At 41.5% G+C, this 20,830-nt stretch overlaps 1 protein-coding gene across 1 annotated transcript in view; it reads right to left on the bottom strand.

The window, feature by feature from the left end:
- The window catches only part of LOC306757819 (protein FAM107B), a 45,317-nt gene extending 26,837 nt beyond the window's left edge, over window positions 1–18,480 (bottom strand). Inside the window, exon 1 of the mRNA XM_079242965.1 lies at window positions 18,366–18,480. Within this exon, the coding sequence (XP_079099091.1) occupies window positions 18,366–18,389 (24 nt within the window). The 5' untranslated portion in view covers window positions 18,390–18,480. The remainder of the gene's footprint in view (window positions 1–18,365) is intronic.
- Between the last annotated feature and the right edge of the window lie 2,350 nt (window positions 18,481–20,830).

Below are 20,830 nucleotides of genomic sequence, written 5' to 3'. Positions count from 1 at the left end.
TGTGGAACATCAGGTTGAAGGAAAACATCAGCTGTTTATGTGGAACGTCAGGTTGAAGGAAAACATCAGCTGTTTATGTGGAACGTCAGGTTGAAGGAAAACATCAGCTGTTTTTGTGGAACGTCAGGTTGAAGGAAAACATCAGCTGTTTATGTGGAACGTCAGGTTGAGGAACACATCAGCTGTTTATGTGGAACGTCAGGTTGAGGAAAACATCAGCTGTTTATGTGGAACGTCAGGCTGAAGGAACACATCAGCTGTTTATGTGGAACTTCAGGTTGAGGAACACATCAGCTGTTTATGTGGAACGTCAGGTTAAGGAAAACATCAGCTGTTTATGTGGAACGTCAGGTTGAGGAACACATCAGCTGTTTATGTGGAACGTCAGGTTGAAGGAAAACATCAGCTGTTTATGTGGAACGTCAGGTTGAAGGAAAACATCAGCTGTTTATGTGGAACGTCAGGTTGAAGGAAAACATCAGCTGTTTATGTGGAACTTCAGGTTGAAGGAAAACATCAGCTGTTTATGTGGAACGTCAGGTTGAGGAACACATCAGCTGTTTATGTGGAACGTCAGGTTGAGGAAAACATCAGCTGTTTATGTGGAATGTCAGGTTGAAGGAAAACATCAGCTGTTTATGTGGAACGTCAGGTTGAGGAAAACATCAGCTGTTTATGTGGAACGTCAGGTTGAGGAACACATCAGCTCTTTATGTGGAATGTCAGGTTGAGGAACACATCAGCTGTTTATGTGGAACGTCAGGTTGAGGAACACATCAGCTGTTTATGTGGAACGTCAGGTTGAAGGAAAACATCAGCTGTTTATGTGGAACGTCAGGTTGAGGAAAACATCAGCTGTTTATGTGGAACGTCAGGTTGAGGAACACATCAGCTGTTTATGTGGAACGTCAGGTTGAAGGAAAACATCAGCTGTTTATGTGGAACGTCAGGTTGAAGGAAAACATCAGCTGTTTATGTGGAACGTCAGGTTGAAGGAAAACATCAGCTGTTTATGTGGAACGTCAGGTTAAGAAACATCAGCTGTTTATGTGGAATGTCAGGTTAAGAAAACATCAGCTGTTTATGTGGAACGTCAGGTTATGAAAACATCAGCTGTTTATGTGGAACGTAAGGTTAAGAAAACATCAGCTGTTTATGTGGAACGTCAGGTTAAGAAAACATCAGCTGTTTATGTGGAACGTCAGGTTAAGGAAAACATCAGCTGTTTATGTGGAACGTCAGGTGTAAGGAAAACATCAGCTGTTTATGTGGAACGTCAGGTTGAGGAACACATCAGCTGTTTATGTGGAACGTCAGGTTGAAGGAAAACATCAGCTGTTTATGTGGAACGTCAGGTTGAGGAAAACATCAGCTGTTTATGTGGAACGTCAGGTTGAGGAAAACATCAGCTGTTTATGTGGAACGTCAGGTTGAAGGAAAACATCAGCTGTTTATGTGAAACGTCAGGTTGAGGAACACATCAGCTGTTTATGTGGAACGTCAGGTTGAAGGAAAACATCAGCTGTTTATGTGGAACGTCAGGTTGAAGGAAAACATCAGCTGTTTATGTGGAACGTCAGGTTGAAGGAAAACATCAGCTGTTTATGTGGAACGTCAGGTTGAGGAACACATCAGCTGTTTATGTGGAACGTCAGGTTGAAGGAAAACATCAGCTGTTTATGTGGAACGTCAGGTTGAAGGAAAACATCAGCTGTTTATGTGGAACGTCAGGTTGAAGGAAAACATCAGCTGTTTATGTGGAACGTCAGGTTGAGGAACACATCAGCTGTTTATGTGGAACGTCAGGTTGAGGAAAACATCAGCTGTTTATGTGGAATGTCAGGTTGAAGGAAAACATCAGCTGTTTATGTGGAACGTCAGGTTGAGGAAAACATCAGCTGTTTATGTGGAACGTCAGGTTGAGGAACACATCAGCTGTTTATGTGGAATGTCAGGTTGAGGAACACATCAGCTGTTTATGTGGAACGTCAGGTTGAGGAACACATCAGCTGTTTATGTGGAACGTCAGGTTGAAGGAAAACATCAGCTGTTTATGTGGAACGTCAGGTTGAGGAAAACATCAGCTGTTTATGTGGAACGTCAGGTTGAGGAACACATCAGCTGTTTATGTGGAACGTCAGGTTGAAGGAAAACATCAGCTGTTTATGTGGAACGTCAGGTTGAAGGAAAACATCAGCTGTTTATGTGGAACGTCAGGTTGAAGGAAAACATCAGCTGTTTATGTGGAACGTCAGGTTAAGAAACATCAGCTGTTTATGTGGAATGTCAGGTTAAGAAAACATCAGCTGTTTATGTGGAACGTCAGGTTATGAAAACATCAGCTGTTTATGTGGAACGTAAGGTTAAGAAAACATCAGCTGTTTATGTGGAACGTCAGGTTAAGAAAACATCAGCTGTTTATGTGGAACGTCAGGTTAAGGAAAACATCAGCTGTTTATGTGGAACGTCAGGTGTAAGGAAAACATCAGCTGTTTATGTGGAACGTCAGGTTGAGGAACACATCAGCTGTTTATGTGGAACGTCAGGTTGAAGGAAAACATCAGCTGTTTATGTGGAACGTCAGGTTGAGGAAAACATCAGCTGTTTATGTGGAACGTCAGGTTGAGGAAAACATCAGCTGTTTATGTGGAACGTCAGGTTGAAGGAAAACATCAGCTGTTTATGTGAAACGTCAGGTTGAGGAACACATCAGCTGTTTATGTGGAACGTCAGGTTGAAGGAAAACATCAGCTGTTTATGTGGAACGTCAGGTTGAGGAACACATCAGCTGTTTATGTGGAACGTCAGGTTGAAGGAAAACATCAGCTGTTTATGTGGAACGTCAGGTTGAAGGAAAACATCAGCTGTTTATGTGGAACGTCAGGTTGAAGGAAAACATCAGCTGTTTATGTGGAAAGTCAGGTTAAGAAACATCAGCTGTTTATGTGGAATGTCAGGTTAAGAAAACATCAGCTGTTTATGTGGAACGTCAGGTTATGAAAACATCAGCTGTTTATGTGGAACGTAAGGTTAAGAAAACATCAGCTGTTTATGTGGAACGTCAGGTTGAGGAACACATCAGCTGTTTATGTGGAATGTCAGGTTGAGGAACACATCAGCTGTTTATGTGGAACGTCAGGTTATGAAAACATCAGCTGTTTATGTGGAACGTCAGGTTAAGGAAAACATCAGCTGTTTATGTGGAACGTCAGGTTGAAGGAACCCATCAGCTGTTTATGTGGAATGTCAGGTTGAAGAACACATCAGCTGTTTATGTGGAACGTCAGGTTGAGGAAAACATCAGCTGTTTATGTGGAACGTCAGGTTGAAGGAAAACATCAGCTGTTTATGTGGAACGTCAGGTTGAAGAAAAACATCAGCTGTTTATGTGGAACATCAGGTTGAAGGAAAACATCAGCTGTTTATGTGGAACGTCAGGTTGAAGGAAAACATCAGCTGTTTATGTGGAACGTCAGGTTGAAGGAAAACATCAGCTGTTTTTGTGGAACGTCAGGTTGAAGGAAAACATCAGCTGTTTATGTGGAACGTCAGGTTGAGGAACACATCAGCTGTTTATGTGGAACGTCAGGTTGAGGAAAACATCAGCTGTTTATGTGGAACGTCAGGCTGAAGGAACACATCAGCTGTTTATGTGGAACTTCAGGTTGAGGAACACATCAGCTGTTTATGTGGAACGTCAGGTTAAGGAAAACATCAGCTGTTTATGTGGAACGTCAGGTTGAGGAACACATCAGCTGTTTATGTGGAACGTCAGGTTGAAGGAAAACATCAGCTGTTTATGTGGAACGTCAGGTTGAAGGAAAACATCAGCTGTTTATGTGGAACGTCAGGTTGAAGGAAAACATCAGCTGTTTATGTGGAACTTCAGGTTGAAGGAAAACATCAGCTGTTTATGTGGAACGTCAGGTTGAGGAACACATCAGCTGTTTATGTGGAACGTCAGGTTGAGGAAAACATCAGCTGTTTATGTGGAATGTCAGGTTGAAGGAAAACATCAGCTGTTTATGTGGAACGTCAGGTTGAGGAAAACATCAGCTGTTTATGTGGAACGTCAGGTTGAGGAACACATCAGCTGTTTATGTGGAATGTCAGGTTGAGGAACACATCAGCTGTTTATGTGGAACGTCAGGTTGAGGAACACATCAGCTGTTTATGTGGAACGTCAGGTTGAAGGAAAACATCAGCTGTTTATGTGGAACGTCAGGTTGAGGAAAACATCAGCTGTTTATGTGGAACGTCAGGTTGAGGAACACATCAGCTGTTTATGTGGAACGTCAGGTTGAAGGAAAACATCAGCTGTTTATGTGGAACGTCAGGTTGAAGGAAAACATCAGCTGTTTATGTGGAACGTCAGGTTGAAGGAAAACATCAGCTGTTTATGTGGAACGTCAGGTTAAGAAACATCAGCTGTTTATGTGGAATGTCAGGTTAAGAAAACATCAGCTGTTTATGTGGAACGTCAGGTTATGAAAACATCAGCTGTTTATGTGGAACGTAAGGTTAAGAAAACATCAGCTGTTTATGTGGAACGTCAGGTTAAGAAAACATCAGCTGTTTATGTGGAACGTCAGGTTAAGGAAAACATCAGCTGTTTATGTGGAACGTCAGGTGTAAGGAAAACATCAGCTGTTTATGTGGAACGTCAGGTTGAGGAACACATCAGCTGTTTATGTGGAACGTCAGGTTGAAGGAAAACATCAGCTGTTTATGTGGAACGTCAGGTTGAGGAAAACATCAGCTGTTTATGTGGAACGTCAGGTTGAGGAAAACATCAGCTGTTTATGTGGAACGTCAGGTTGAAGGAAAACATCAGCTGTTTATGTGAAACGTCAGGTTGAGGAACACATCAGCTGTTTATGTGGAACGTCAGGTTGAAGGAAAACATCAGCTGTTTATGTGGAACGTCAGGTTGAAGGAAAACATCAGCTGTTTATGTGGAACGTCAGGTTGAAGGAAAACATCAGCTGTTTATGTGGAACGTCAGGTTGAAGGAAAACATCAGCTGTTTATGTGGAACGTCAGGTTGAGGAACACATCAGCTGTTTATGTGGAACGTCAGGTTGAGGAAAACATCAGCTGTTTATGTGGAACGTCAGGTTGAAGGAAAACATCAGCTGTTTATGTGGAATGTCAGGTTGAAGGAAAACATCAGCTGTTTGTGTGGAACGTCAGGTTGAAGGAAAACATCAGCTGTTTATGTGGAACGTCAGGTTGAGGAACACATCAGCTGTTTATGTGGAACGTCAGGTTGAAGGAAAACATCAGCTGTTTATGTGGAACGTCAGGTTGAAGTAAAACATCAGCTGTTTATGTGGAACGTCAGGTTGAGGAACACATCAGCTGTATGTGGAACGTCAGGTTGAGGAAAACATCAGCTGTTTATGTGGAACGTCAGGTTGAAGGAAAACATCAGCTGTTTATGTGGAACGTCAGGTTGAGGAACACATCAGCTGTTTATGTGGAACGTCAGCTTAAGGAAAACATCAGCTGTTTATGTGGAACGTCAGGTTAAGGAAAACATCAGCTGTTTATGTGGAACGTCAGGTTGAGGAACACATCAGCTGTTTATGTGGAATGTCAGGTTGAGGAACACATCAGCTGTTTATGTGGAACGTCAGGTTATGAAAACATCAGCTGTTTATGTGGAACGTCAGGTTAAGGAAAACATCAGCTGTTTATGTGGAACGTCAGGTTGAAGGAACCCATCAGCTGTTTATGTGGAATGTCAGGTTGAAGAACACATCAGCTGTTTATGTGGAACGTCAGGTTGAGGAAAACATCAGCTGTTTATGTGGAACGTCAGGTTGAAGGAAAACATCAGCTGTTTATGTGGAACGTCAGGTTGAAGGAAAACATCAGCTGTTTTTGTGGAACGTCAGGTTGAAGGAAAACATCAGCTGTTTATGTGGAACGTCAGGTTGAAGGAAAACATCAGCTGTTTATGTGGAACGTCAGGTTGAGGAACACATCAGCTGTTTATGTGGAACGTCAGGTTGAAGGAAAACATCAGCTGTTTATGTGGAACTTCAGGTTGAGGAACACATCAGCTGTTTATGTGGAACGTCAGGTTGAGGAACACATCAGCTGTTTATGTGGAACGTCAGGTTGAGGAAAACATCAGCTGTTTATGTGGAACGTCAGGCTGAAGGAACACATCAGCTGTTTATGTGGAACTTCAGGTTGAGGAACACATCAGCTGTTTATGTGGAACGTCAGGTTAAGGAAAACATCAGCTGTTTATGTGGAACGTCAGGTTGAGGAACACATCAGCTGTTTATGTGGAACGTCAGGTTGAAGGAAAACATCAGCTGTTTATGTGGAACGTCAGGTTGAAGGAAAACATCAGCTGTTTATGTGGAACGTCAGGTTGAAGGAAAACATCAGCTGTTTATGTGGAACTTCAGGTTGAAGGAAAACATCAGCTGTTTATGTGGAACGTCAGGTTGAGGAACACATCAGCTGTTTATGTGGAACGTCAGGTTGAGGAAAACATCAGCTGTTTATGTGGAATGTCAGGTTGAAGGAAAACATCAGCTGTTTATGTGGAACGTCAGGTTGAGGAAAACATCAGCTGTTTATGTGGAACGTCAGGTTGAGGAACACATCAGCTGTTTATGTGGAATGTCAGGTTGAGGAACACATCAGCTGTTTATGTGGAACGTCAGGTTGAGGAACACATCAGCTGTTTATGTGGAACGTCAGGTTGAAGGAAAACATCAGCTGTTTATGTGGAACGTCAGGTTGAGGAAAACATCAGCTGTTTATGTGGAACGTCAGGTTGAGGAACACATCAGCTGTTTATGTGGAACGTCAGGTTGAAGGAAAACATCAGCTGTTTATGTGGAACGTCAGGTTGAAGGAAAACATCAGCTGTTTATGTGGAAGGTCAGGTTGAAGGAAAACATCAGCTGTTTATGTGGAACGTCAGGTTAAGAAACATCAGCTGTTTATGTGGAATGTCAGGTTAAGAAAACATCAGCTGTTTATGTGGAACGTCAGGTTATGAAAACATCAGCTGTTTATGTGGAACGTAAGGTTAAGAAAACATCAGCTGTTTATGTGGAACGTCAGGTTAAGAAAACATCAGCTGTTTATGTGGAACGTCAGGTTAAGGAAAACATCAGCTGTTTATGTGGAACGTCAGGTGTAAGGAAAACATCAGCTGTTTATGTGGAACGTCAGGTTGAGGAACACATCAGCTGTTTATGTGGAACGTCAGGTTGAAGGAAAACATCAGCTGTTTATGTGGAACGTCAGGTTGAGGAAAACATCAGCTGTTTATGTGGAACGTCAGGTTGAGGAAAACATCAGCTGTTTATGTGGAACGTCAGGTTGAAGGAAAACATCAGCTGTTTATGTGAAACGTCAGGTTGAGGAACACATCAGCTGTTTATGTGGAACGTCAGGTTGAAGGAAAACATCAGCTGTTTATGTGGAACGTCAGGTTGAGGAAAACATCAGCTGTTTATGTGGAACGTCAGGTTGAGGAAAACATCAGCTGTTTATGTGGAACGTCAGGTTGAAGGAAAACATCAGCTGTTTATGTGAAACGTCAGGTTGAGGAACACATCAGCTGTTTATGTGGAACGTCAGGTTGAAGGAAAACATCAGCTGTTTATGTGGAACGTCAGGTTGAAGGAAAACATCAGCTGTTTATGTGGAACGTCAGGTTGAAGGAAAACATCAGCTGTTTATGTGGAACGTCAGGTTGAGGAACACATCAGCTGTTTATGTGGAACGTCAGGTTGAAGGAAAACATCAGCTGTTTATGTGGAACGTCAGGTTGAAGGAAAACATCAGCTGTTTATGTGGAACGTCAGGTTGAAGGAAAACATCAGCTGTTTATGTGGAACGTCAGGTTGAAGGAAAACATCAGCTGTTTATGTGGAACGTCAGGTTGAGGAACACATCAGCTGTTTATGTGGAACGTCAGGTTGAGGAAAACATCAGCTGTTTATGTGGAATGTCAGGTTGAGGAACACATCAGCTGTTTATGTGGAACGTCAGGTTATGAAAACATCAGCTGTTTATGTGGAACGTCAGGTTAAGGAAAACATCAGCTGTTTATGTGGAACGTCAGGTTGAAGGAACCCATCAGCTGTTTATGTGGAATGTCAGGTTGAAGAACACATCAGCTGTTTATGTGGAACGTCAGGTTGAGGAAAACATCAGCTGTTTATGTGGAACGTCAGGTTGAAGGAAAACATCAGCTGTTTATGTGGAACGTCAGGTTGAAGGAAAACATCAGCTGTTTTTGTGGAACGTCAGGTTGAAGGAAAACATCAGCTGTTTATGTGGAACGTCAGGTTGAAGGAAAACATCAGCTGTTTATGTGGAACGTCAGGTTGAGGAACACATCAGCTGTTTATGTGGAACGTCAGGTTGAAGGAAAACATCAGCTGTTTATGTGGAACTTCAGGTTGAGGAACACATCAGCTGTTTATGTGGAACGCCAGGTTGAGGAAAACATCAGCTGTTTATGTGGAACGTCAGGTTGAAGGAAAACATCAGCTGTTTATGTGGAATGTCAGGTTGAAGGAAAACATCAGCTGTTTATGTGGAACGTCAGGTTGAAGGAAAACATCAGCTGTTTATGTGGAACGTCAGGTTGAGGAAAACATCAGCTGTTTATGTGGAACGTCAGGTTGAGGAACACATCAGCTGTTTATGTGGAACGTCAGGTTGAAGGAAAACATCAGCTGTTTATGTGGAACGTCAGGTTGAAGGAAAACATCAGCTGTTTATGTGGAACGTCAGGTTGAAGGAAAACATCAGCTGTTTATGTGGAACGTCAGGTTGAAGGAAAACATCAGCTGTTTATGTGGAACGTCAGGTTGAGGAACACATCAGCTGTATGTGGAACGTCAGGTTGAGGAAAACATCAGCTGTTTATGTGGAACGTCAGGTTGAAGGAAAACATCAGCTGTTTATGTGGAACGTCAGGTTGAGGAAAACATCAGCTGTTTATGTGGAACGTCAGGTTGAAGGAAAACATCAGCTGTTTATGTGGAACGTCAGGTTGAGGAACACATCAGCTGTTTATGTGGAATGTCAGGTTGAGGAACACATCAGCTGTTTATGTGGAACGTCAGGTTATGAAAACATCAGCTGTTTATGTGGAACGTCAGGTTAAGGAAAACATCAGCTGTTTATGTGGAACGTCAGGTTGAAGGAACCCATCAGCTGTTTATGTGGAATGTCAGGTTGAAGAACACATCAGCTGTTTATGTGGAACGTCAGGTTGAGGAAAACATCAGCTGTTTATGTGGAACGTCAGGTTGAAGGAAAACATCAGCTGTTTATGTGGAACGTCAGGTTGAAGAAAAACATCAGCTGTTTATGTGGAACATCAGGTTGAAGGAAAACATCAGCTGTTTATGTGGAACGTCAGGTTGAAGGAAAACATCAGCTGTTTATGTGGAACGTCAGGTTGAAGGAAAACATCAGCTGTTTTTGTGGAACGTCAGGTTGAAGGAAAACATCAGCTGTTTATGTGGAACGTCAGGTTGAGGAACACATCAGCTGTTTATGTGGAACGTCAGGTTGAGGAAAACATCAGCTGTTTATGTGGAACGTCAGGCTGAAGGAACACATCAGCTGTTTATGTGGAACTTCAGGTTGAGGAACACATCAGCTGTTTATGTGGAACGTCAGGTTAAGGAAAACATCAGCTGTTTATGTGGAACGTCAGGTTGAGGAACACATCAGCTGTTTATGTGGAACGTCAGGTTGAAGGAAAACATCAGCTGTTTATGTGGAACGTCAGGTTGAAGGAAAACATCAGCTGTTTATGTGGAACTTCAGGTTGAAGGAAAACATCAGCTGTTTATGTGGAACGTCAGGTTGAGGAACACATCAGCTGTTTATGTGGAACGTCAGGTTGAGGAAAACATCAGCTGTTTATGTGGAATGTCAGGTTGAAGGAAAACATCAGCTGTTTATGTGGAACGTCAGGTTGAGGAAAACATCAGCTGTTTATGTGGAACGTCAGGTTGAGGAACACATCAGCTGTTTATGTGGAATGTCAGGTTGAGGAACACATCAGCTGTTTATGTGGAACGTCAGGTTGAGGAACACATCAGCTGTTTATGTGGAACGTCAGGTTGAAGGAAAACATCAGCTGTTTATGTGGAACGTCAGGTTGAGGAAAACATCAGCTGTTTATGTGGAACGTCAGGTTGAGGAACACATCAGCTGTTTATGTGGAACGTCAGGTTGAAGGAAAACATCAGCTGTTTATGTGGAACGTCAGGTTGAAGGAAAACATCAGCTGTTTATGTGGAACGTCAGGTTGAAGGAAAACATCAGCTGTTTATGTGGAACGTCAGGTTAAGAAACATCAGCTGTTTATGTGGAATGTCAGGTTAAGAAAACATCAGCTGTTTATGTGGAACGTCAGGTTATGAAAACATCAGCTGTTTATGTGGAACGTAAGGTTAAGAAAACATCAGCTGTTTATGTGGAACGTCAGGTTAAGAAAACATCAGCTGTTTATGTGGAACGTCAGGTTAAGGAAGAACATCAGCTGTTTATGTGGAACGTCAGGTGTAAGGAAAACATCAGCTGTTTATGTGGAACGTCAGGTTGAGGAACACATCAGCTGTTTATGTGGAACGTCAGGTTGAAGGAAAACATCAGCTGTTTATGTGGAACGTCAGGTTGAGGAAAACATCAGCTGTTTATGTGGAACGTCAGGTTGAGGAAAACATCAGCTGTTTATGTGGAACGTCAGGTTGAAGGAAAACATCAGCTGTTTATGTGAAACGTCAGGTTGAGGAACACATCAGCTGTTTATGTGGAACGTCAGGTTGAAGGAAAACATCAGCTGTTTATGTGGAACGTCAGGTTGAAGGAAAACATCAGCTGTTTATGTGGAACGTCAGGTTGAAGGAAAACATCAGCTGTTTATGTGGAACGTCAGGTTGAGGAACACATCAGCTGTTTATGTGGAACGTCAGGTTGAAGGAAAACATCAGCTGTTTATGTGGAACGTCAGGTTGAAGGAAAACATCAGCTGTTTATGTGGAACGTCAGGTTGAAGGAAAACATCAGCTGTTTATGTGGAACGTCAGGTTGAGGAACACATCAGCTGTTTATGTGGAACGTCAGGTTGAGGAAAACATCAGCTGTTTATGTGGAACGTCAGGTTGAAGGAAAACATCAGCTGTTTATGTGGAATGTCAGGTTGAAGGAAAACATCAGCTGTTTATGTGGAACGTCAGGTTGAAGGAAAACATCAGCTGTTTATGTGGAACGTCAGGTTGAGGAACACATCAGCTGTTTATGTGGAACGTCAGGTTGAAGGAAAACATCAGCTGTTTATGTGGAACGTCAGGTTGAAGTAAAACATCAGCTGTTTATGTGGAACGTCAGGTTGAGGAACACATCAGCTGTATGTGGAACGTCAGGTTGAGGAAAACATCAGCTGTTTATGTGGAACGTCAGGTTGAAGGAAAACATCAGCTGTTTATGTGGAACGTCAGGTTGAGGAACACATCAGCTGTTTATGTGGAACGTCAGCTTAAGGAAAACATCAGCTGTTTATGTGGAACGTCAGGTTAAGGAAAACATCAGCTGTTTATGTGGAACGTCAGGTTGAGGAACACATCAGCTGTTTATGTGGAATGTCAGGTTGAGGAACACATCAGCTGTTTATGTGGAACGTCAGGTTATGAAAACATCAGCTGTTTATGTGGAACGTCAGGTTAAGGAAAACATCAGCTGTTTATGTGGAACGTCAGGTTGAAGGAACCCATCAGCTGTTTATGTGGAATGTCAGGTTGAAGAACACATCAGCTGTTTATGTGGAACGTCAGGTTGAGGAAAACATCAGCTGTTTATGTGGAACGTCAGGTTGAAGGAAAACATCAGCTGTTTATGTGGAACGTCAGGTTGAAGAAAAACATCAGCTGTTTATGTGGAACATCAGGTTGAAGGAAAACATCAGCTGTTTATGTGGAACGTCAGGTTGAAGGAAAACATCAGCTGTTTATGTGGAACGTCAGGTTGAAGGAAAACATCAGCTGTTTTTGTGGAACGTCAGGTTGAAGGAAAACATCAGCTGTTTATGTGGAACGTCAGGTTGAGGAACACATCAGCTGTTTATGTGGAACGTCAGGTTGAGGAAAACATCAGCTGTTTATGTGGAACGTCAGGCTGAAGGAACACATCAGCTGTTTATGTGGAACTTCAGGTTGAGGAACACATCAGCTGTTTATGTGGAACGTCAGGTTAAGAAAAACATCAGCTGTTTATGTGGAACGTCAGGTTGAGGAACACATCAGCTGTTTATGTGGAACGTCAGGTTGAAGCAAAACATCAGCTGTTTATGTGGAACGTCAGGTTGAAGGAAAACATCAGCTGTTTATGTGGAACGTCAGGTTGAAGGAAAACATCAGCTGTTTATGTGGAACTTCAGGTTGAAGGAAAACATCAGCTGTTTATGTGGAACGTCAGGTTGAGGAACACATCAGCTGTTTATGTGGAACGTCAGGTTGAGGAAAACATCAGCTGTTTATGTGGAATGTCAGGTTGAAGGAAAACATCAGCTGTTTATGTGGAACGTCAGGTTGAGGAAAACATCAGCTGTTTATGTGGAACGTCAGGTTGAGGAACACATCAGCTGTTTATGTGGAATGTCAGGTTGAGGAACACATCAGCTGTTTATGTGGAACGTCAGGTTGAGGAACACATCAGCTGTTTATGTGGAACGTCAGGTTGAAGGAAAACATCAGCTGTTTATGTGGAACGTCAGGTTGAGGAAAACATCAGCTGTTTATGTGGAACGTCAGGTTGAGGAAAACATCAGCTGTTTATGTGGAACGTCAGGTTGAAGGAAAACATCAGCTGTTTATGTGGAACGTCAGGTTGAGGAACACATCAGCTGTTTATGTGGAACGTCAGGTTGAAGGAACACATCAGCTGTTTATGTGGAACGTCAGGTTGAGGAAAACATCAGCTGTTTATGTGGAACGTCAGGTTGAGGAAAACATCAGCTGTTTATGTGGAACGTCAGGTTGAAGGAAAACATCAGCTGTTTATGTGAAACGTCAGGTTGAGGAACACATCAGCTGTTTATGTGGAACGTCAGGTTGAAGGAAAACATCAGCTGTTTATGTGGAACGTCAGGTTGAAGGAAAACATCAGCTGTTTATGTGGAACGTCAGGTTGAAGGAAAACATCAGCTGTTTATGTGGAACGTCAGGTTGAAGGAAAACATCAGCTGTTTATGTGGAACGTCAGGTTGAGGAACACATCAGCTGTTCATGTGGAACGTCAGGTTGAGGAAAACATCAGCTGTTTATGTGGAACTTCAGGTTGAAGGAAAACATCAGCTGTTTATGTGGAACGTCAGGTTGAAGGAAAACATCAGCTGTTTATGTGGAACGTCAGGTTATGAAAACATCAGCTGTTTATGTGGAACGTCAGGTTAAGGAAAACATCAGCTGTTTATGTGGAACGTCAGGTTGAGGAAAACATCAGCTGTTTATGTGGAACGTCAGGTTATGAAAACATCAGCTGTTTATGTGGAACGTCAGGTTAAGGAAAACATCAGTTGTTTATGTGGAACGTCAGGTTGAAGGAAAACATCAGCTGTTTATGTGAAACGTCAGGTTGAGGAACACATCAGCTGTTTATGTGGAATGTCAGGTTGAAAGAAAACATCAGCTGTTTATGTGGAACGTCAGGTTGAAGGAAAACATCAGCTGTTTTTGTGGAACGTCAGGTTGAAGGAAAACATCAGCTGTTTATGTGGAACGTCAGGTTCAGGAACACATCAGTTGTTTATGTGGAACGTCAGGTTGAAGGAAAACATCAGCTGTTTATGTGGAACGTCAGGTTGAGGAAAACATCAGCTGTTTATGTGGAACGTCAGGTTGAGGAACACATCAGCTGTTTATGTGCAACGTCAGGTTGAAGGAAAACATCAGCTGTTTATGTGGAACGTCAAGTTGAGGAAAACATCAGCTGTTTATGTGGAACGTCAGGTTGAAGGAAAACATCAGCTGTTTATGTGGAACGTCAGGTTAAGAAAACATCAGCTGTTTATGTGGAATGTCAGGTTAAGAAAACATCAGCTGTTTATGTGGAACGTCAGGTTATGAAAACATCAGCTGTTTATGTGGAACGTCAGGTTAAGAAAACATCAGCTGTTTATGGGGAACGTCAGGTTAAGAAAACATCAGCTGTTTATGTGGAACGTCAGGTTAAGGAAAACATCAGCTGTTTATGTGGAACGTCAGGTTGAGGAACACATCAGCTGTATGTGGAACGTCAGGTTGAGGAAAACATCAACTGTTTATGTGGAATGTCAGGTTGAAGGAAAACATCAGCTGTTTATGTGGAACGTCAGGTTGAGGAACACATCAGCTGTTTATGTGGAACGTCAGGTTAAGGAAAACATCAGCTGTTTATGTGGAACGTCAGGTTAAGGAAAACATCAGCTGTTTATGTGGAACGTCAGGTTGAGGAACACATCAGCTGTTTATGTGGAATGTCAGGTTGAGGAACACATCAGCTGTTTATGTGGAACGTCAGGTTATGAAAACATCAGCTGTTTATGTGGAACGTCAGGTTAAGGAAAACATCAGCTGTTTATGTGGAACGTCAGGTTGAAGGAAAACATCAGCTGTTTATGTGGAACGTCAGGTTGAAGGAAAACATCAGCTGTTTTTGTGGAACGTCAGGTTGAAGGAAAACATCAGCTGTTTATGTGGAACGTCAGGTTGAGGAACACATCAGCTGTTTATGTGGAACGTCAGGTTGAGGAAAACATCAGCTGTTTATGTGGAACGTCAGGCTGAAGGAACACATCAGCTGTTTATGTGGAACTTCAGGTTGAGGAACACATCAGCTGTTTATGTGGAACGTCAGGTTGAAGGAAAACATCAGCTGTTTATGTGGAACGTCAGGTTAAGAAAACATCAGCTGTTTATGTGGAACGTCAGGTTGAGAAAACATCAGCTGTTTATGTGGAACGTCAGGTTGAGGAACACATCAGCTGTTTATGTGGAACGTCAGGTTGAAGGAAAACATCAGCTGTTTATGTGGAACGTCAGGTTAAGAAAACATCAGCTGTTTATGTGGAACGTCAGGTTGAGGAACACATCAGCTGTTTATGTGGAACGTCAGGTTGAAGGAAAACATCAGCTGTTTATGTGGAACGTCAGGTTGAAGGAAAACATCAGCTGTTTATGTGGAACGTCAGGTTGAAGGAAAACATCAGCTGTTTATGTGGAACTTCAGGTTGAAGGAAAACATCAGCTGTTTATGTGGAACGTCAGGTTGAGGAACACATCAGCTGTTTATGTGGAACGTCAGGTTGAGGAAAACATCAGCTGTTTATGTGGAATGTCAGGTTGAAGGAAAACATCAGCTGTTTATGTGGAACGTCAGGTTGAGGAAAACATCAGCTGTTTATGTGGAACGTCAGGTTGAGGAACACATCAGCTGTTTATGTGGAATGTCAGGTTGAGGAACACATCAGCTGTTTATGTGGAACGTCAGGTTGAGGAACACATCAGCTGTTTATGTGGAACGTCAGGTTGAAGGAAAACATCAGCTGTTTATGTGGAACGTCAGGTTGAGGAAAACATCAGCTGTTTATGTGGAACGTCAGGTTGAGGAACACATCAGCTGTTTATGTGGAACGTCAGGTTGAAGGAAAACATCAGCTGTTTATGTGGAACGTCAAGTTAAGGAAAACATCAGCTGTTTATGTGGAACGTCAGGTTGAAGGAAAACATCAGCTGTTTATGTGGAACGTCAGGTTGAAGGAAAACATCAGCTGTTTATGTGGAACGTCAGGTTAAGAAAACATCAGCTGTTTATGTGGAATGTCAGGTTAAGAAAACATCAGCTGTTTATGTGGAACGTCAGGTTATGAAAACATCAGCTGTTTATGTGGAACGTCAGGTTAAGAAAACATCAGCTGTTTATGGGGAACGTCAGGTTAAGAAAACATCAGCTGTTTATGTGGAACGTCAGGTTAAGGAAAACATCAGCTGTTTATGTGGAACGTCAGGTTGAAGGAAAACATCAGCTGTTTATGTGGAACGTCAGGTTGAGGAACACATCAGCTGTTTATGTGGAACGTCAGGTTGAAGGAAAACATCAGCTGTTTATGTGGAACGTCAGGTTGAGGAAAACATCAGCTGTTTATGTGGAACGTCAGGTTGAGGAAAACATCAGCTGTTTATGTGGAACGTCAGGTTGAAGGAAAACATCAGCTGTTTATGTGGAACGTCAGGTTGAAGGAAAACATCAGCTGTTTATGTGGAACGTCAGGTTGAGGAACACATCAGCTGTTTATGTGGAACGTCAGGTTGAGGAACACATCAGCTGTTTATGTGGAACGTCAGGTTAAGGAAAACATCAGCTGTTTATGTGGAACGTCAGGTTGAGGAACACATCAGCTGTTTATGTGGAACGTCAGGTTGAAGGAAAACATCAGCTGTTTATGTGGAACGTCAGGTTGAAGGAAAACATCAGCTGTTTATGTGGAACGTCAGGTTGAGGAACACATCAGCTGTTTATGTGGAACGTCAGGTTGAAGGAAAACATCAGCTGTTTATGTGGAACGTCAGGTTGAAGGAACACATCAGCTGTTTATGTGGAACGTCAGGTTGAAGGAAAACATCAGCTGTTTATGTGGAACGTCAGGTTGAGGAAAACATCAGCTGTTTATGTGGAACGTCAGGTTGAGGAACACATCAGCTGTTTATGTGGAACGTCAGGTTGAAGGAAAACATCAGCTGTTTATGTGGAACGTCAAGTTAAGGAAAACATCAGCTGTTTATGTGGAACGTCAGGTTGAAGGAAAACATCAGCTGTTTATGTGGAACGTCAGGTTAAGAAAACATCAGCTGTTTATGTGGAATGTCAGGTTAAGGAACACATCAGCTGTTTATGTGGAACGTCAGGTTATGAAAACATCAGCTGTTTATGTGGAACGTCAGGTTAAGAAAACATCAGCTGTTTATGGGGAACGTCAGGTTAAGAAAACATCAGCTGTTTATGTGGAACGTCAGGTTAAGGAAAACATCAGCTGTTTATGTGGAACGTCAGGTTGAAGGAAAACATCAGCTGTTTATGTGGAACGTCAGGTTGAGGAACACATCAGCTGTTTATGTGGAACGTCAGGTTGAAGGAAAACATCAGCTGTTTATGTGGAACGTCAGGTTGAGGAAAACATCAGCTGTTTATGTGGAACGTCAGGTTGAGGAAAACATCAGCTGTTTATGTGGAACGTCAGGTTGAAGGAAAACATCAGCTGTTTATGTGGTACGTCAGGTTGAAGGAAAACATCAGCTGTTTATGTGGAACGTCAGGTTGAAGGAAAACATCAGCTGTTTATTTGGAACGTCAGGTTGAGGAAAACATCAGCTGTTTATGTGGAACGTCAGGTTGAGGAAAACATCAGCTGTTTATGTGGAACGTCAGGTTGAGGAAAACATCAGCTGTTTATGTGGAATGTCAGGTTAAGGAAAACATCAGCTGTTTATGTGGAACGTCAGGTTGAAGGAAAACATCAGCTGTTTATGTGGAACATCAGGTTGAGGAACACATCAGCTGTTTATGTGGAACGTCAGTTTGAGGAAAACATCAGCTGTTTATGTGGAACGTCAGGTTGAAGGAAAACATCAGCTGTTTATGTGGAACGTCAGGTTGAGGAACACATCAGCTGTTTATAATATTAAAATATTAAATATCGGAATATTAAAATATTCTGATATTTGCCTGCTTCCACCAGTTCACTGTGGGTTCTAGGGTTTCCATAAATTATGAGAACAGAACAACAACTACCGGAACCAGCACATAATAGCTTAGAACCAAACATCTTTAAAAGAAAATACTCAGAACCAAAGAATTCACAACCAAATGAGAGCAAACTAAATTATTTCGAACCATAAAATGCAGAACAAAATGATTCAGGACCAAGAACTTAGAAGAACCATAAAGTAGAACTTAGAACCAAAGGTCTTTTCGATGATGTTTTTACAAACTAAGGAAGTGGGAACATGAAGATGTTTAGCTGGATTCTGTTTTCTGTTAGCTAATTATTTCCATGACTTAACAGAACCTGCCATCATCAGGCTCACTTGCTCAGAACCAACTGAGTTAATGTAACAATCTGTCTGGTTCCTGTCTGTTCTTATTTATCTAACCAGTGATCTGTAAACTGTCATATTTCAGGTTTAGTTCCTTAAAAGAAAAACTTTCAGAACCTGATCCAGTAAATATTTGCAGGTTCTGTTTGAAGATGAGCCGCTGCATTGGACTGAGACCCTGTCAGGAGTTCTGATAAATCTGTGATCAGAAAGAAAAAACAGGGAACCACTGACCTTCTTTCCATAAGAAGCTCCCATTATTTCTCAACGGATCCTCGACTGTTCCCCAGTTCTTCTTCTTCTTCCTGCCTGTCCTCCTCCCACCGCCTGGCCCGGTCCTCGGTTCTGTTAGCCCACCACAGAGAGGGACAAAAAGCAGCCAGTCAGAACTGAAAGAGGCCGAGTTACCAACTGTGAGGAGGAGAAGGAGGAGGAGGAGGAGGCTGCCACCTGTTCCTGCCTGACTTCCTGCTCTCAGCTTTGAGAGGTTAAAGTTCTCCGACTGGATTAAAGTAATTGGAGGTGACATAGAACCAAAGAGGAGAGGGTGACACACAAGATAGAACCGGTTCTGGGTTGAAGCAGATGATAAAATGTAAAATTCACATGAATTATCCAGTTTCATTCAGGAAATGGGGATAAAAATAAACCTGATGCTGGACCAGCTGTGGCCAGTCAGACACTTTACGGTCCCACAGTTACTGAAGCAATGGACGGGGAGTCCAGTTAGATTAAACTGGAAATGTTCAGCATCTGTGTCACAGATTCTGTAAGGTGATGATGAAGCTGAATCCGGCTCTGCTGGTTTCTACATAAAACCATCATTTCACCTGCACAAAGTCAGATCTGACCAGAGTCCAGACAGATCAATAACCTCGTCGTGATCTACTGTGTTTACTGAAGAAGAAGAATTAGACACAGAAGAAGCTGCTTCCATCTTCCGAGTGACACAAAGCGGGGAAAGAAAACATCTTCTGAATCGTCACTCATCACATATTTTTATGTTATTCTACACTTATTGATATTTAATTTGAAAAATCAAAATAATTAAAAAGCTTCTAAGAAACATTAAAACAAAATCCTGAGTTTAGTTTTTATTTCCCTTTTCAGTTCATGAGAAAAGTCAATTTTAGAATTAATTTACTTATCACCTTCAGAACCCGGAAGAAAACCGGATCACATCTGCCGTTGATAGATGACAGCTGAATAAAGTTTGGAAATGTTCTGGTTCTTCAGGACGGTGGGTTCAGACCGGATCTTTAAATCAGTAAAAGCAGTTTTCTGTGTGAGACTTGTCTTCAGGAAACACACACTCTCTCTGCCTTTAAGATCTGCCATTTTCCTTTCTGATAAATCTGATAGTCAGGTGACCCTTGGTGACCCTCATCCACCCCTCTAGTTCTGCTGCTATAGGTCGAGGCTGCTGGGGATGTCCCATGATGCACTGGGCTCCAGTTAATATGTAGTCTTTATAAATGTAGTCTTTATAAATTGGACTGATGTGGATTTTTTTCAAATCAAATTTCAAATCTGCTGGAAAAAAAATTAATTTCAACCACAGTGACTGACATGATAAGTAAAATACACAGATCTGAGAAGAATATTATCGATAAAAATGTTAAGAAAGAGCAGATTAATCAGTTATGTTTTTTTTTCTGAATATGAATAATGATCATATTTATTAACTGTTAATTGTTATATGAGCTCATATTTCAAACATAATTCCTGAGATAAGGAGAAATGGGGGGGAAAAGTCAGGAAAAACTGAAGCATTAGAAGTTGGGTTGGGTGGAATAATAAATGTCTGATTAGTTTTTCATTAATCTGGAATATCTGTTAAAACAAGAATTTTAACATTTTAGTTACAATAAACAAAGAAAGAGAATAAAATGGAAAATAAAAGAGAGATTTTCAAGTTTGAAAAATATGACAGAAATAAACTTTTTAAATTTACATTCAAAATTTTATCAAGGGGAGAAATAAAACATATAAAACGTAACACCATGTTTGCGTGAAAGATCTGTTTTATTGTCATTGTGACGTTTTTCTATCATGAAGTGTTTCATCATAATAATTGTTCTTTACACACACACACAATGCAGCAGCGCTGATGTCTTCTTTCTGATTCAGGTCTGTCTCTGAGAGGATTAAAATGTTTAAATGAAGTTCTGCTACTTTAAAAAATGGTTTGTTTCCTGACAATTAAAATCAGATGAAGAACATACAGATGTGGAGGACACAGTGTAACCCCGGTCAACCAGTCTATTTTCTAATCATTTGGATCATATTCACTTTTTTATTTTTGTCCCACCACTACTTCTGTAGGATCCAATGATTTTTTTATGTGTTCCAGTCATATAAATCCTGATGTTTTCCTAGTGCTGATATCCTCCACATGTTGCTGTCATTTAGTTAAACTCATACTGAAAGCCAGACATTAATATGACAACACATATAATGCCATTTATCTAATATTTATGTTGAAAAATGGGTTACTATTTTTTTTAAAAAATTTAAAAAGAAACTGTAAAGCTATAAAAGAAAACTTTAACCTATTTGAAAAATACAATGTAAGCTATTGCGGATTTATTATATGTTTCTTGTTCTAGTGTAGTCTTTGATTTTATTTTGCATGCTATATTTTTAAATCCTAAAGTTTAATTAATTTATTCATTTTCTGTACCACTTCTGTTCCGGGG

The sequence above is a fragment of the Telmatherina bonti genome (genome assembly GCF_933228915.1).
Source record: "Telmatherina bonti genome assembly, chromosome: 6".
NCBI classification, from domain to species: domain Eukaryota; kingdom Metazoa; phylum Chordata; class Actinopteri; order Atheriniformes; family Telmatherinidae; genus Telmatherina; species Telmatherina bonti.
The sequence above is the reverse complement of the archived record's forward strand: the minus strand, read 5'-3'. Positions and strand labels throughout refer to the sequence as shown.